Raw genomic sequence first — 16,887 nt, forward strand, 5'->3', positions numbered from 1 at the left:
AATTAGGAATGAGTCCTTCATCTTGCTGCTCCACCAGGAGACAATAGAGTGAGCCTGTAGCTTGTCAAGTAATTTATTTCCATATTTCTAAAGATAGTTGGGAGCTTCCTGTGTTTCATGGCTACTACAGACAGGATGGACCACAGAGTCTAATAGAGGTAAGGATGGGCAGAGCAAAGCCTAGTGTGGTTCTTTCCCCACTATTCCAGAAAAAAACTTTTGACATTACACAATTTGAGATTATCTAAAATGATCCTCTGTTGTGTACTTTCCTATGTTCTGGCCTAAGATAAAAAGTGGGGATCCTGACTAAGGCATCTATCATGCAGTCCCTTTAACCACATGATAGATAAATTGAGCAAATACTTGAAGGGCATACTGATGAAAAAGAAACAGTCTTGTACTTTTAAAAAAATGTAAAAAGCATTAAGGCAGAAAAGTGGAAGCATTCAACATGTGGAGTCCCTATTTTTACGGATGCACATGTTACCTTATATCTTTCCATTTGGACGTGTGTGTCATCTATCACACAGTCTCTAAGTACAAGAATTCATATCATTTCTCAAGTAGTACAATATAAGATCAGACAGTAACAACCTTAGGTACATGCTTGTTATCTTGTAGTTATGTGTACTACTCTGTGACTTCAACACGAACAGGGTTCTATGAACCTCACTTCTATACAGGATGCACAAGCAAGGCAGCAAGGACTCTTGTAGGTATTTCTGCCTCCTTCGGTCTTCACTAAGCAAAAAAAAAATATGGATGGTGTTATTGCAGTCCTTAAAAACAGCATGTGAAAGCTTGTGCTTCATTCACTATTTTTGTAATAAGCATTACTTTGTCTGAGGCATGGGCTCCTGATGTTTCCTGCCTCACTGACAATGTTGAAATGAAATTTCAGCTGAAGTAGAATGAGAGGTCCAGACTGTTGCTCAACAATTTAGTACTGATAGGAGCAAGAACAGAACTAGATTCAGGTTTTGGATTAGTTATCCCCACAAAGCCCCTAGGCAGAGACATTAATAACACATCTCTGGAAATAGGTACATTCTCTGATTATACTGTTACAATTAAGGACTTGGATTAGGACTAATATGGAAGAAAATGGGAGCAAAAGAGAGAAGTAGAGGGCAATCAGGAATAGAGCCAGTATATCACCTAACATGAGGTACTCCATCTTAAAATACTTCAAAACTCTTTGGAAATGCTAGCATCAATTATAATGGAGCATGCTATAGGCCTAAGTACAATTGACTGGGGAGAAATTTACTTAAAATATTGCATTTTCCCTTAAAACACATGTAATTAGGGTCAAACATATATAAACAGCAAAAATGTCAAAATTAATTAAAGCTCCTGTGGTGGGCTCCTAAACCTCAGTATCCCAAGGATCTTTTGCTTTGTGAAATGAGGTTTCTACTCAAATGTTTAACTTGTATAGCTCCCTCTGGTTCATTCTGAGCTCCTGTATTCCTGGTTTTTATTTTATAGAACTGGTTGGAAGCTGGGATTCCCATTCCATGGGCAATTCTGAATTTCTTTTAATGTCATTTCTAAAGTGGAAGGAAAATTAGAATTTGAGAATTTCACATGGAAGAGAAATTTTGAAATGTTTTTCTCAAAGAGTCAAAACCTTAGTTCACTTTGGCCTTGTTTGACAGTTTCCTAGACTTTTCAAGCTCCTTGAAGTCCCAGCAGTCTACCAGGCAGACGTCAGATCACTCCTAGGGCTACTGGGCTGCTGTTGAGGCTAGGACAGCCAGCTCTGGGACAGTGCATCCAGCTGGTTTTGAAAGAGCCAGGAGCCTGGAAGACCAGGCTGCCAAAGACTTGAACAGGTGAACTGGCAGGAAACCAAATAGGTTTTGCAGTCTGCCTGGTTGTCATCAGCATTTCATCAAAACTGACATGTTCCTAGGGAACACATTTCCATTTTGAAAAATTGGCATTTTCCACCAGAACATTCCTTTAGAAAATCTCCAATTAGTTCTAGTGTTTTCTTTTTGTTGAATGCGCATAGACTGGATACAGTTGTGAGAAGTGATATCCAAACCTTCTCATGAATGCCTTACCTGCATGGTTATTTTGCAAAAGCCCACAGAATGAGTAAATCCTAATTGTTAAATGAATGACACAGGCTGGCAGCTTTTCCTGATATTTTCCTGAGGAAATGCCAGATGCTACTGTTGAAACTGCATATCCTTGGAAAATGCAGTACCCATGCTGGACACCAGATAGAGCTTCCTTGGCCGGTGCTTTTTTTGATCTTGTCTCAAACTGCTGCTGTTGAATTGTGTGAAGTGTCAAGTGTATGTTATTTGGTGCTAGTGTGTCCAAACAAACCGTGTAACAGGGAAACTTGGAACAATAATAAAACTGTTATACACAGTGCAACATTTGGCATTCAGTCAGTCAAATGTCTCCCCATCTGTAATATTAGTATTAATAATCATAGTAATCCCTAGTTCTTGTATATTACTTTTCATCTGGAGATTTCCGGGCACCCAGCAGAAGAAGGTAAATATAATTGTCGCAGTTTTGCCAGGAGGAAAACTGAAACAGGGTCGTGTAGAGACTTGTCTAAGGAGAAAGCCTAAATTTTCCAATCATGACAGTGTTTTATCCACTGGACCATGCCATCTCCTTTACTGTAGATTAGGAATAGTTCTGTTGTACCACATACCCTTTCTCTCTGACTAATGAGTAAGGCTATTTAAAAAATGTCTTGTCACAGATGGCTAAGATGTAAAAAATGTTCACAAATATTTGTTCATATTTTAAACAGCAGTGTGAATGTGTGGGCACTTCCAGTGTGTGTTTTCCACAAATATTCTAGCAGATGAATTTATTGGCAAGAATATTTGCTGAAGCAGCCAGTTTTAATCTAATTTGCAGAATGTCCACAGAAAAAAAATGTTGAATATATGTTCATGAATATTTGCAATTTTAGCAGTACCAAATAAATCCACTGAATGTCCACTCAAAACAGCTTGCATTTCAAATATCAAATACTGTTAGTAAGATGCTCACAAATAAACTACAGACTAAGAATTATCCACAGAGATTATTTATCAGATAATTTCAAAATAATGGTTACATTTGTGAGTGGTGCTGTCTGTGGACAAATTTGTAAAGAGAAAAAGACAAAATTCAACAATTAAATTACAAATTATTTTCTTAGATCTGCTACTAAGGAAGACATATTTGGTTGTTTATATTCAGTTGTTTATACTTAAACATGTCTTTTATCACCTGATGACTTCTTCAGCCAATCCAAGTACAGAAATTTCCACAAATCTCATTATAAGATTTGTACAACATTTCTCAAATCTGATCAGTTAAGATCATGGCTTCTCAGTAAGGGGGTTATGGACAAGCCCATGGGCTTTATAATCATCTTCCTTTCTTTTATACCTCATTGAGAAAGAGATATCCATGCCTTTTTTTCCTGTTGTAATATGTAGCCATAGTTGGGAGTGAGATGAGAACCACACGGGGTTAAACAATTTTCTAGCTCAGTGAACGCAATATAAACCTCATTGTGTTTATCCAGTTTATTCCTTCCTTTTTTTTTTTTTTTTTTAATGAAGTCATGGCATATCGTTGCTTATCCAAATGCTTCTAGCAGTTGGTTTCATTATCATAATCTTATTCAAGGGCTGCTGGCTTTCTCTGTTTTGTATACTAAATAATTTGTATAATTTAGTGCTTTTGCTGTTTCCAGCACGTGGTAATAATAAAATACTAATATAAATAAAAATTGGATCAAATTATAACTTCCTGTACACTCATGTGCAGCCCCAGAAAAGTTCTCAATAGGAATCTGAAGTATGATAAATAGCTCTAGTAAAAGTCCCTATGCGTAGTTATAGAAAAAAGTTGTATTTGCTGGCTTGATGTCATCAGAAGTCCATTTTTCATGGATGCTAGGTATGATCATAACAGTGAAATACGAATCTTTCAGAAGTGTGATGTAAAACCCATGTAAGACTACATTTTTATAATCCCTGGATCGTAATGTGTGAACTATCTGAAGTCAACTGCATGATGATTGGCTGAGTAACTGCTAATGTCAATGCAGCACCTCTAGGAATGCATACTTGCCTCTCTGTTTTAAAACCTGATGGACACATACAAATATCTCAATTTTTTAAAATTTTGTTTTGTTCTTTTTTTTTGGAGTCATTTTATCTAACAAATGACATTGGCTGGATAAGAATGTGGACAGCAACAGAAGAGTTATTTAAACTTTAAGGCCCTTTTTCCTATTCAAATCTTGATTCCCTTCCAGAATATAAAATTTAAGAGGTAGAATATGTCCATAGAAGCCTATATTCACTCACCTAAGCACCTCAATGACATCACAGTATCCACAAATTTTATTCACATGCTTCTTATGATGTCACTAGACATGTCTGATATGTCTTTGTAGCTTTTCAGCTCACATGTGATACATTGTGTCCATCACACACATTCATCTCATCATATATAAATATATGAATGTCATGTTTATTTATATGATTGTGAAGATTGTTCCTATTAATTCTCAAGGACATAGTTAAACCACACAAACTATGTGCATAGAAGCTATAGTTTGCCTTCAAGAAAATGTAAATCAGAGCATTTTACAGTTTGTTTGTTTGTTTGTTTTTAAATATATAGACTTTTTACTTTGAATGGCAGGGCAGGATCCTGCCTATTTACTTTTGCTCTGTTCTCCCTCTGTTTTTCTTTTTTTTCCTTGCACATATCTCAGTGCTTAATGATAAGCTTGCCACTTATACAGCAGAAAAAAAGAACGAATGATGAGCAAGATCTTTGTGGGATTCATTTTGGTGTGTTTCATTTTGTAAATCAAGCCTTCCCATGCCTAGTAGCGTATAACACATTCACAGCTCAAAGCCATTATTGTTATCTCATACTCTTTATTGTTATGGTACATTAATACTCTGATATATTTTTAATGTCACAGTTACTGAAACACAAATTTGGATGAATGATTTTCTTCATATAAGCAAGAATGAAATAAAACCCATAAAATTTTATTTACTATAATGTATTTTCCCCTGCACTCAGCATGCTCCACTGATGTACTTTTTGCATTAATAAAATTATTTCAGTACTCTTTAAGTACCCTTTCAGAGAAATGTTATAATGTAAGTTGTCTGATTCTGTTTTAAGTGAAGGAGAAAACCTGGTAGAGGTTGTCTCTTTAAATCAGATCTGCAGTGTTGATGGACCCTCTAGCAGGCATGGTAAGAACCATTCTCACCTCTGCAGCAGGGAGCTTGACCATATAGACTCATACATTCAATCAAAACGTTTTCCCTTTTAATATGCACTGTACCAGTCCTATTCCCATGGTTACAGCTCGTGCTTCTTTGGTTGCTTCCAGTCTGTTGGAAAAGGGAGGCAGCATACATTCCTTGTACAGGAGTTTAAAACCTAATGAAAGCAACCCTGTTGTGATTTGCATTTTAAATGTTTCTTTTTTTTTCTCATTGTACAGAATGCTGTAGCAGTAGCTTCAGTTCATTTGCCACAGTCTGTCTTCTCTCAGTCTTCAGCCTTGCAATCTGTTGATAACTCCACTTGCAAGCTACAGTTTATTGTCTTTCGGAATGGAAAACTCTTTCCTAGCACAGGAAACTCATCAAATCTTGCAGATGACGGGAAACGTAGGACTGTTGCCACACCAGCTGTGTTTGCTAAAATAGGTGAGGAGTTGTTATGCATTATATCCTTTAATCTGAAAGCTACAGTATACTTGGTTATGTAGGGAATGGAGCAGCAGAATATACAGTATGCTGGGAGGCTGCGATCTGTCTGTTTCTTCTGCACAAGTGCTTGGATTTATTCCTCTTCATATGATTTTATGCAAATTCCCTTATAAATCTGTGAAATGTAATCACAAAATAAAAATTTGGGATCACTGTTTACTTATATTATTATTTCAGAAGCTTATATCTCAAACCAAGGTGACTTAGAAAAGAACCTGGTTTTAATCTTTGCAATGAAAATTGCAGTACTAACATCCTAGACACAGATAGGTAGATAAATAAGATTGTGTGGGGTTTTAATGCCCTGTTGCATGTATCTTAATGTTCATCGGTGTACTTTTTGATATGATGGTCCTACAGCAGGTGTTGATAGAGGCTTTTGCCTAAATGTGATGGATCTTATAGGCTAGTGAGTCACTATTTTGATAAATTATTCAGCCAGACAATTTTAATAATTTGATTTGATTCTGAGTAGTGTTCACATTTCTATTAGCATTTTTAAAAATGTTTTAATATGACTTTCAAAGCACAGAATTGTTTTAGCTATTAATCATACAATAAAACTGAGCCCTGTTTGCAGTTATGTGAGTGAATAGCGTAATTTTAGTCATAATTTAAGACTGAAACAACCAATTGAGCTTTATGAAGAATGATTAGATCATTTGGACAATGTAACAAGCTGAAATAGTCATTCAGATTAATTTAAACTGTAGCAAACTTTTCTGGATTTGAATATTATCTATGATTTCAATGTACACAGACAGGAATATGTGGCAACTGCTTTGTTTTCCATAGTTCAGTACATTTGATTCATAGACTCATAGACATTTGTGAAGCTCTGTAGTATTCATCAATAAAGGGTTTTCCAGTCCATTTCCCTGATTCAGTTTGTTGCTTTTGCAGATGGGTGCAGTTTCGGAAACCTCACCAGCCCTCTTACTCTAGGCTTGAGGCACTTTGAACGGGGTATAGACCCTATTGCAGCGTTTTGGGATTTTGACCTTCTAGATGGACATGGAGGCTGGTGGGGAGAAGGGTGCCACATAATTAGCTCTTCAGGCAATATTACAACCATTCAGAGTACACACTTCAGTAACTTTGCAGTGCTAATGGTGAGTATATGACTTAGAAAATATACCTATATATAAATGTTCCTTCTATATATATGTGTATCATCCTTGCTTGACAGTAACTGTAGTTTCTTTTGTCATGATGTTTTATGGAAGCAAGCCTTAAAGACAAGTAAGTTATTTAACAGCTAATAAATGAATTAACCTGATGGTCAGCTCAGTCTAATATTCAGAGACAGGCCCAGTTATAAATGGCATTTAACTCTTTCTTGACAGAAGAAAGTTCCATAAGAGAATGATCAAGATAGAGAGGTTATAATTTGTAAGACAGGGTTTGAGAAATGTATGCTCATTTTTGCCTTTACTTCAGTATATTTCAGTAGGCTGGTCTGCTTTTGTTCCTGCCTTACACTGTGTTGATCATACTAATTAGTTGCAGGCATACTGCAATGTTGAATCATTTAATAAATGGAAGTGAATAGCATCTCATGCTCTTTTAAACGAGGACTTTTTTGTCTTTGTTGTTGTTCTGCGAGTTTTAGTTTGTATACTGATGATGTTAGCCTTTTTGCTAAATTGCTATTCATGGAGAAAAATATTTCTGTGCAGTGCTAACCTATCAGGTTGCCTTGGTCTGTTCTCAGTCACACTTACAGCTCCCATTGCAGTTATTTAACTACCATGCTTCACAGAAAGTTACCTTAATGAAAACAGAAGGTACACGTATGCAATAATTACTGATTTTTTTTTAAATTATTTTTTTGCAAAAGACAGGAGAGCATAGTAAAAAAAGTAAGCTAGCTAGCAAAAAATTATGTTGGTGAAAATTTGTTGCTCTATTAAAAATGGTCATTGTGAACCAATTGCAGGGAGACTAGCCACATGCCTAATACTGAATGATCTCAATACTTGTGCATGATTGCATTGTAGGAGATTCTTGTCTACTTTACTGAAAGGTTTATGTTGAGTAAATAATGTATTGTGAGTATGTGTAAAGGATAGCAAACATAGGCGACAGGAATGGAGAGGACGTGTGCAGAGAATACCAATCTGCTGCTGTCAGATGGAGCCCAGCTGTCAGCCAATCATTGCACAAGGCTGTGACAATGAGTAGTTAAATGCGGATATTATTGTCTACTTTGTAAGAACTGATTTCCCTCAGAGTTACTAGATCATTTTTTTTCTACCCATTTTAGACTGGTTCAGATTTTAGCATCCTGTTCCTGAAGATTAGTTGATCTTAAACATATCTCATCTTTTTACAGCTCAAATGCACTTTTTTTTCCCCTCGGACATTTGTGTGGGTTTTTCCAAGTGGTAAACACAGTTTTGTTCTGAGGGTATTTTTTCTAAATATTTTAAAGAAAACACATGTTCGCTTTGCAGGTACCACGCCCAAAATGGCTGTCTCTTTCTAGAACTGTTTAAGTTCACTTTATGATACTTCACTTTGCTTAGTTATTAAGCAGTAGTTAATAATTTACAAACAATTCATTACAGTTCATTTAAAGAATTCATTTACTTGTTTTGCCCATGGAAATCATGTCCTGATATAAGTATTTCATTTTATATTGTACATTTGAATAAAAGTTGTTTCATATTCACTATATCCTGTGAAGTACAACAGGATTTTTTAGGACCTTTATAGATGATGTCTTTCTCCTAGAGAATGTAGTATTGGGTTTTGTTAATTAAACTTTCCTTTTTTCTATATGCTTCTCTCATTTTTGACCTGTACAAACAAACAAACAAAAAATGTATCTTTCATACTCTACTCACCTTAATTATGGTTACAGCTCCAAAAATGTAATATGGCACCTACTTTTTTGAGAAAAGAGATTAAAAGTGTCTTTATAGCATTCACCCAGATTAATTTTCCCAATCTTTCAGAAAAACTAGGAGACTTTAACATAATTAATTATGTGCATTAATTGCTGTAAAAATAAATATAATTATAAAAGATACATCTCCATAAAAATGGAGATGTATTGGCTTTGAATTAAAATAAGAACTTCTGTTTTTTTCATTGGTCATAGTAGAGTAGGACTGTGGCAACCTTGATCAAACTATGGACCACATAACAACACTCTGCCCTCTATACAAATTTAACGGTGACATTGCAGAAAGACACTCCCTTTCCTCAAGAGCATTAGACTGGTTAACTAACCTTAAACTGGACTTATAATTGTTGCTCCAAGTCAGCCATATACAAGAAGAATAAAAAGTAGAGTAGAGAGTAGTAAAGACTCTTATTATTATACTTAGCTATTAAGTTATAAACCATTTAAAATATCTGTCTCTATCCAACACCATCAAACCTGAATAACTACTCTATTTTATTCAGGTAATATTGGTAATAGAAAATTAAAAATAGGTGGCATGTTCAGTAAAATAAAAATTATCCTTTTACATTATAAAACTCTACAATACAACCCTAAATATAAAGAACTATGAAAATTCACAATTGATTACTATGTTGTGGGCTAATGGCAGTAAACTGAAATAATAGGAATTAAGTGAAGTGCAGCAGTAAAGTAACAGAGAACCTGGAGGCTTGCATTGCTATCAGAATAATGTATATCCTGCTGTGAAACAAGATGAAGTAGGTGGCTAAATTAATCCAGCTGTGCATTGTACTACTCATACAGCACATGCTCAGATTCATCATTGCTATTATGTGTTTGACAGGCTGTCATCATTTCTTTTGAATATCTGGAGAGGAATATTGAGTTATTTCTTGCGAGTTTTTATTGTCCATGATACAAAAATATGTTTAAGTCTAGGATTGGCAGAAGTCTTTTTCAGAGAGATAGTTTTAGTATTGTTTTCACTTAAGCTAAGTACAGACATTCAGAAAACCTGAGGCAGAATCGATTTAAGTTGCACGGTTTTCTGGAAGCAGCATAGGTTAGATCGGTAGCGAACAGAACCCACATTTACCCTTTGGTAGTGGGGACACGCAGGCTCCCTGCACTGGCCAAGGCCAGCAGGTTGGAAGTGCTCCTATATGTGTCCCAGTAGGACCCATGGGCTCCCCAGGCTGCCAGAGACTACCAAACACAGCCAAGTGGCCAAGACACCCCTGATTGGCTGCCAGGCATAGGCAAGCACTCCTCCTCCCCCTGCCACATTGTCTGTCAGCCATAGGCATCTATCAGCTGCAGACAGGCAGTGTGGGGAGGGAAGGGGGGCAGCTGTGTCCCTGCACAAACCCCATCAAAAAGCACCCCACAGTGTATGCACAGACCTGACAGTGAGCCCAGGAAAACCTTTGCGAGCAGGTGCAGCCCCATGGAGCCCTACCAGGCTGCTGGGCACAAGCAAACATTTCCTCCGTCCGCTTCACACTGCCTGCCTGCAGCTGACCAATGTCTGTGGGTGATAGATTCATAGATGGTAAGGCTGGAAGGGACCTCAGAAGATCATTGGGTCCAGCCCTCTGCACCAAGCAGGAAAGATAACAGGGGGTCACCAAGGTGACTGTCTAGTCTCCTCTTGAAGATTTCCAGGGTAGGTGATGTACCACCTCTGGAGAGAGCTTATTCCACAGTCTGGACACCCTGACTGTGAAGAAGTTTTTCCTAATGTTGAGCTTGAATCGATCTTCCAGGAGTTTGTGGCCATTACTCCTAGTTTTCCCCTCAGATGCCCTGGTGAACAGTTGCTCACTGAGTCCTTGATGTACTCCCCTAGTGTAGCAGTAAGCTGCTACCAGGTCCCCTCTCAGCCTTCTTTTCCTCAGGCTAAACAGTCCCAGACCCCTCAGCCTTTTCTTGTATGGCTTGCCTTTTAAGACTCTGATTATACAGGTGGCTCTTCTTTAGACTCTCTCAAGCTTGTTCACACCCTTGTTAAAGTGTGGTGCCCAGACCTGGACATGGCGGGGGAGAAGGGAGAATGCTTGCCCATGCCTGGCAGTCCAGTTGGGCTCCAGGAGGCTGTGCCTGCTCGTGAAGGTTCTCCTGGGCTCGGTGTCAGGTCAGTGTGTACCTTTTTTTGGTTTCATGATGGAGTAGGTGCAGGGACACAGACACCTTCCTTCCCCCCCACCCCCATGCCTCCTTGTGGCTGACAGCTGCCCAAAGGCAGGAGATAAGGATGCAGAAAGGGTCTGTGATGGAAAGAGTCTGTGATGACTTGGTTCTGTGACAGCTCAGGGGCAGGTCCCGCTGGGCACTCAGGTGGAGCAGCTGAGAGTGGGACGAGTGCTAGTGCACCTCCCTGCAAGGGGCGGTGGCAAGGAGCTGCAAAGGTACCTGGGATGCCGGCAGCCAGCCTGAATCAGTAGGGGAACTGGTACTGAAGTTTGATGCACCTGTCTAACTAAAATCAATTTAGTTTGAGTGCACATTGATCTAGGTCTACCTTAGACTGGGTTCCACTATTTTTAGACCAGTCTATGTGCACCAAACTTTATATTTGTACTCTCACTTTATTAAAACTAAGGCAAGTAGAAGGAACTTAAGACATGACATCAACATTTTTGCATTGTCTTATTTCCCCTGATAAATTTGTGAAAGGATGGCCTAGTGACTAGAACAGATGTTTGTCTGTTTGTCAGCCTATTGAGGAGTTCTTTACTCACCTCTAATTTGATTTTCTGTCTCAGTTTGGGTAAGTCCCCTTATTCCTCTCTGCCTTACTTTATTTATGTGTGAAATGGGTATAATAATCACCTATCACATGGCTATTCTCTCACAGAGCTACTTCTATTTCTCAGTGTCTGCAAAGCCTTTTGAGATGTTTTTATAAGTGATATATGGACTGAAGTAACCCAAATATACTGATTTATAGTAGCAAATTATGTTATGATTTCTAAAGTTTCAGTACACATAATTACTAAAGTTTATTTTACAATAAGCATGTGCTTTCAGTAGGAACAGATAACTTTGATTTGATCATTGAGGAAATGGTATTCTACTAACATTTTAATTTCTTCAAGAATATATATTTTTTATCACTAGTGTAACTTCCCACAATCTTAGCACAGGCCTAGGAAAAGTATATTCTTCCAGGTGATAAAGTAGCAAACTTTGAAATCCATGATGAAAATAATTAAACCTGTTAGATCATATTTCCTTTGCCTGATCTTTCTTAAAATAGAGTGACAGTTCTGTACCAGGCACCCTTTTCCAAGTCAGATTGCTTTTGTCCATTACAAGTTCCATGTATTTAGTAAATAAATGGAAACGAAGTTCTCCAATTAGCCTAAATTTTATGCTTATAAATTAAGGGACAGTTGATTGATTAATAAATACTGTTAGGAAAGTTTTTTTCTTACTGAAAGGTAAGGATTTTTATGGGTGATGTCCTGTATTGGACCAACTGCATGGTAGGAATAAAGTTAGACGAGTTGAATGCAAGGTATACTTCACTGGGTCCCTGTACATCACCAGTGATGGTCCAGTATCACCCGCAAACATTGTTTCCTCTCATAATTCCTGGACCATTACAGGTACAACGTCACTCCAACTTTTCTTTATCCTAATTTTGAAGATGTAGTGAATGAACATAGTGTATTAAACTTATGATTTCCTATTCTTATCATAGTAAAACAGGTTTAAGCCAATTACCATAGTTCTCTAAAATCTATTTACATTATTGTTGATTTCCTTGCTGAAAATCATTTGATCAGGAGAGTAACCAATGGGCTTCAATTTGGTACATGACAGTAAGAACTGGTTAGGCCAATCTGATAAAAAACAGTATCAGTCTGAACCTTTGTTGCTAACAAAATTTGGAAAAACCCTGAATTAGATGTGCTTGAAGGAATGTGAGTGGGGAGAGGGAGAAGCATGGGTCATTTCTAAAAATTTCCTTCCATTCCTGTACATTTCTACACAACCTTCACATCTCCTGATTCTGATTATCATTGGGAAAAGGGTCACAATACCATAAGGGAAAATACTCCTACAGTATTTTCAGGCTGACTGGAAATAGGAAGTGCCAAAAGTGATGTCCAGTTTTGCAAACATGTAGCTCACAGTTAAGATAAGCTTCCAAATCTCAGGATGCATACCCAAACCAAACTAGATCTCTAAACCTTTTAAAGTTAACTCATAACTCCAGCCATCAGTTTGGAGATGTAGTTAAAAAAGCTGGTAGGACTAGAGTTCTTTAGTCTTGTCCTCAAAGGAAAGAGAGGGCTTTTTTGTATGAGTAAGAAAGCAAAGGAAGTATTTGCTCATCAGCACTTTAAAAAAATGGGCTATTTATTAATGTACATTTAGATTTTCAAAAGTTCCTACCTGAGTATTTAAAAGTACAAGCCCTACTGGCTTTTTGTGCTCTTTTGCTCCCAAGTCACTGAAGCACTCAACGAAATTCTACTCTTGTAAGCATAACTTTTGGTACCTATTTAAAAAAACTAGGCCAGTTAAGTTTATATTTTTCTTTAGTCATTGTACTTAATCTAATTTAGTATCCTACTAACAACAAAATCTCAGCTTGCCTGTTTAAGTACAAGAATTGCAAACACTTACTGCTTCTTAAGTGTACTACATTTTTTTTTTTAATTTCACATGTATCGGTGGAAGTATATAGGCTCTCGGTGTTGCCCCAGCCTGGTTTGTAGAGCAAACTTTCTCAGTATGCCAGTATTCTTGTTAGGCATCCCTGGGCTATGTATCCTATAGAATATCCTGTATATCCTGTGTGTGTGTGTGTGTGTGTGTGTAGTAGTAGTAGTAGTAGTAGTAGTAGTAGTGTTCTGTCTCTCACACACAGAGGAAGAATACAGTTTCATTATTTACTTCTTTATTATTTTAAATTGACCTCTTGGCCAGCTTTATGAATTTATCTGTTTGAGAAAATGTCTTATATATAATCCTAAGGAAAAGTGGTGAAAGCCCTATTTGTACTGAATTTGTTTAAAAAAAAAGCCAAGATAGGATGAAGTAGATGATGAAATATGTCTTTTCCATTTCCAACATCCATAGGCATGATCTTACTTTGCCTTCCACATTATATAGCCATTTACATCTGCAGTAAATGGGTTTCACACTTTTCCACCAGAGTCAGTGGACATTTCTCATTAATATTTTGCTAGCCCTATAGTTATAGACCACAGTTCCTTTTGAATGTTAAAATTCTTGGTATATTCATTTTTCCCTCAGATATAGCCTGCCAGTTTTCAGTGTTATAATACTTTGAATCCCCTCCAGGAAATAAAATCAAAACCGCCTTGTTTAAATGTAATGTACAATTACACTGCTTTGCATATGGCATGAAAAAAATTAACTTTATCTTCTGCGTTCTGTCTCTCCCCAAGGATTACTCAGGGGAGGTTGACAGATCAATAAGATTTAATTATCATTAAAAAGCAGACAAGATAAATTTATCATGTATCTGTAATGAAATCAGTTTTCAGTGTACAAAACTATTAAAAAGGATAGTCTACAGTGGCAATAATATATTCTTCTACTTAAAGTTTTTACACATAGCAGTTTACCAGTAAAAGATCAGAGAAGATATAAAGATAAAGCTATGAATAGTTTTAAATGGAAATAATTTTAAAAGGCTGATTGTCTATGACTTCTGCAGGCAAAATGGCTGCATTCCTGTAAGACATATGGCATTTACTTTTATGTAAGCACTCAAGTATGAAATGATTTGGTCGAATTCTGCATCTCTGCTATTACACATGATTAAGGGATATGTTAAATGATGCCATGTCAATTAAAAATGATATAATTTATATCTTGACACAACACATTTAGCATTTTATCCCTTCTTGTTCCTAACTCTGTTAAACCAGGGGGCAGGGGGGCGCGGTATGGGTACGCGTGCGTGCGTGCATGTGTGCGCGTGTGTGTGTGTGTGTGTGTATTGCAGAATTATCCAAGATATTTACTTACTGCTCTTTTAAATAATTGCACTCCTTTTATTTTGACAGCTATTACAGCAATTTTACAGACTGCTACCTGCTCTCTTCCACTAGTGGTTGAGGGAAAACAGCTGCAGCTAAGAAAGAGTATGGAGGGGCAATAGAAGCCATGAGGTTTAGTCTTAGTACCTTTCTAACACAGGCATCAAGATTCAAGTAACCCTGAGCCTGAATTGACTTTGAGGAATGGAATGAGATGGGAAAGGGGAAAATGTGGGTAAGCAATAGTAGGACTTGTTGACTGATGTATCCACACAGCAAGAAGTATAGGGGAAATATCCAAAGAGAAAGAGGATATTACTAACATAAAATGTGCCTTGGATAACCTATTCATGTTATCTATCTCTTTTTTTCTGTTATTTACTAATTTTACAAACTACTTGAGGAAGGGACTGTCTTTACTACATCTCTGTACAAAATCTAGCAAAATGAGGCCCCAATTCTTCTGGATCTCTTGGATGCTATTACGCTACACAGATAATAATGGTCAGGACAAGGTATGAACTATATGTCTGTGGAAGGTAAACTAACTATACTTTATGCCCTGACACATGGGTGGTATATATCATAGGAGAGTGGGGCTGGAAGATACCTTGTCATATCATCTAGTTCAGCTCCTTGTTCAAGGCAGGATTGTCCCTGAATAAACCACACCAGCCAAATGCCCAGGGATGGGGATTCTATGACATCTCTAGACAGCCTGTTCCAATGCTTAACCACCTTCATAGTCAGAAAGTTTCTCCTAATATCCAGCCTAAAGTTCCTCTGCTGCAGTTTGAGGCCATTGCTTCTAGTCCCTGTCCCCTATGGCCACAAAGAACAGTCTATCTCCATCCTTTCTATAATCATCCTTCAGGTATTTGAAAACTGTTATTCTCCTCACCCCCATTTGGTCTTCTGTTCTCCAGACAAAATAACCCTAGCGCTTTGTTTTTCCTTATAAATCATGCTTCCCAGGCTTCTAATAATTTTTGTCACTTTCTGCTGAACTCTTGCCAATCTGTCCATATATTTCTTGAAGTATAGGAGCAAAATCTGGACATAGTATTCCATAGTACTCCAGGTGAGACCTCACCAATGCTGAATGGAGTAGAAAACACTTCCTTTGATTTATAGGCAGCATTTGTGTTAATAAAACCCAGTATGCTGTTGGCTCATATTCAGTTTATGGTCCACTGTAACACTCCAGGTCCTTCTCTACAGTACTGTAGTCTAACAAGTCATTTGCCATTCTGTATATACACATGTAGTTATTCCTTCCTAAGTGCAGGACTTTGCACTGTAGGTGCTTATTCATTAGGGTTGTGCAAAGCTTCAGGTGCTGATTTGATATGGAGGAGGTTCGGCCTAATTCAGCAGCTGAATCTCCAAATCTGAATCAAATCAGGAGACGAGTAAAAAGGTCCGAATTGATTTGAAGCTCTCTGAATAGATTTGTAAAAGATTCAGAGAGCTTTGGAGATTTGGGCAGTCCCCGCTTGCTGCCGCAGGGGCTTGTACCTGGACTCCATGCTGGTAAGTAGGGGGCGGGGGAGAGGAGGCTGGAGGAGAAGAAAGGGGACCATGGGGGGCCCCCTGCCAGGCCCCATCCCCTGCAAGCTTCCCCAGCTCCCCTGAGTAACCCCTGGCCCCTGCCCACTCTCCCAGCTCCCCCTCCCCACCCCCCTCCCAATGGCTGCCCTGCCCAGCTTCCGGAACTTAAAAATATATATATATTTTTAAAGCCCCCATGCACTGGCTGCTGCCAAGTGGGGGAAGCCAATCCCCACAGCCCCACACTGCATGGGGGGATCTGTCATGAGCCCCCATCCCCTGCCCACTCTCCCAGGGCCCCCATGGCTGCCCTGCCCGGCCCCAGCTCCCAGTTCTATTTAAAAAAAAAGCCCCCACTCACCAGCTGCTTCAGCAGCCATTGAGGTTTCTGGGGGCTGTGGCAGAGTCCTCCACACAGCGTGGGGCAGTGGGGTGCAGCAGGGATCAACCCCCCACCTGGCAAGAGCCAGTGAGCCTGGGGCTTTTTTTTTTTTTTTAAGAGCCAGGAGCTGGGCTGGGTGGGGCTGGGAAAGTGGGCAGGGGCTGGGGAGCTCATGGAAGAGCCCCTCATGCAGCACGGGGCAGTGTGGGGCAGCAGGGATGGCCCCCCTGCCTG

At 38.5% G+C, this 16,887-nt stretch overlaps 1 protein-coding gene across 1 annotated transcript in view; it reads left to right on the plus strand.

The window, feature by feature from the left end:
• The window catches only part of LOC102385859 (adhesion G protein-coupled receptor A3-like), a 529,567-nt gene that overhangs the window by 432,218 nt on the left and 80,462 nt on the right, over positions 1–16,887 (plus strand). The window contains exons 14-15 of the mRNA XM_014523782.2: positions 5,513–5,720; positions 6,687–6,895. Of these exons, the coding sequence (XP_014379268.2) occupies positions 5,513–5,720; positions 6,687–6,895 (417 nt within the window). The remainder of the gene's footprint in view (positions 1–5,512; positions 5,721–6,686; positions 6,896–16,887) is intronic.

Source organism: Alligator sinensis, unplaced genomic scaffold, assembly GCF_000455745.1.
Source record: "Alligator sinensis unplaced genomic scaffold, ASM45574v1 scaffold151_1, whole genome shotgun sequence".
NCBI lineage: Eukaryota > Metazoa > Chordata > Crocodylia > Alligatoridae > Alligator > Alligator sinensis.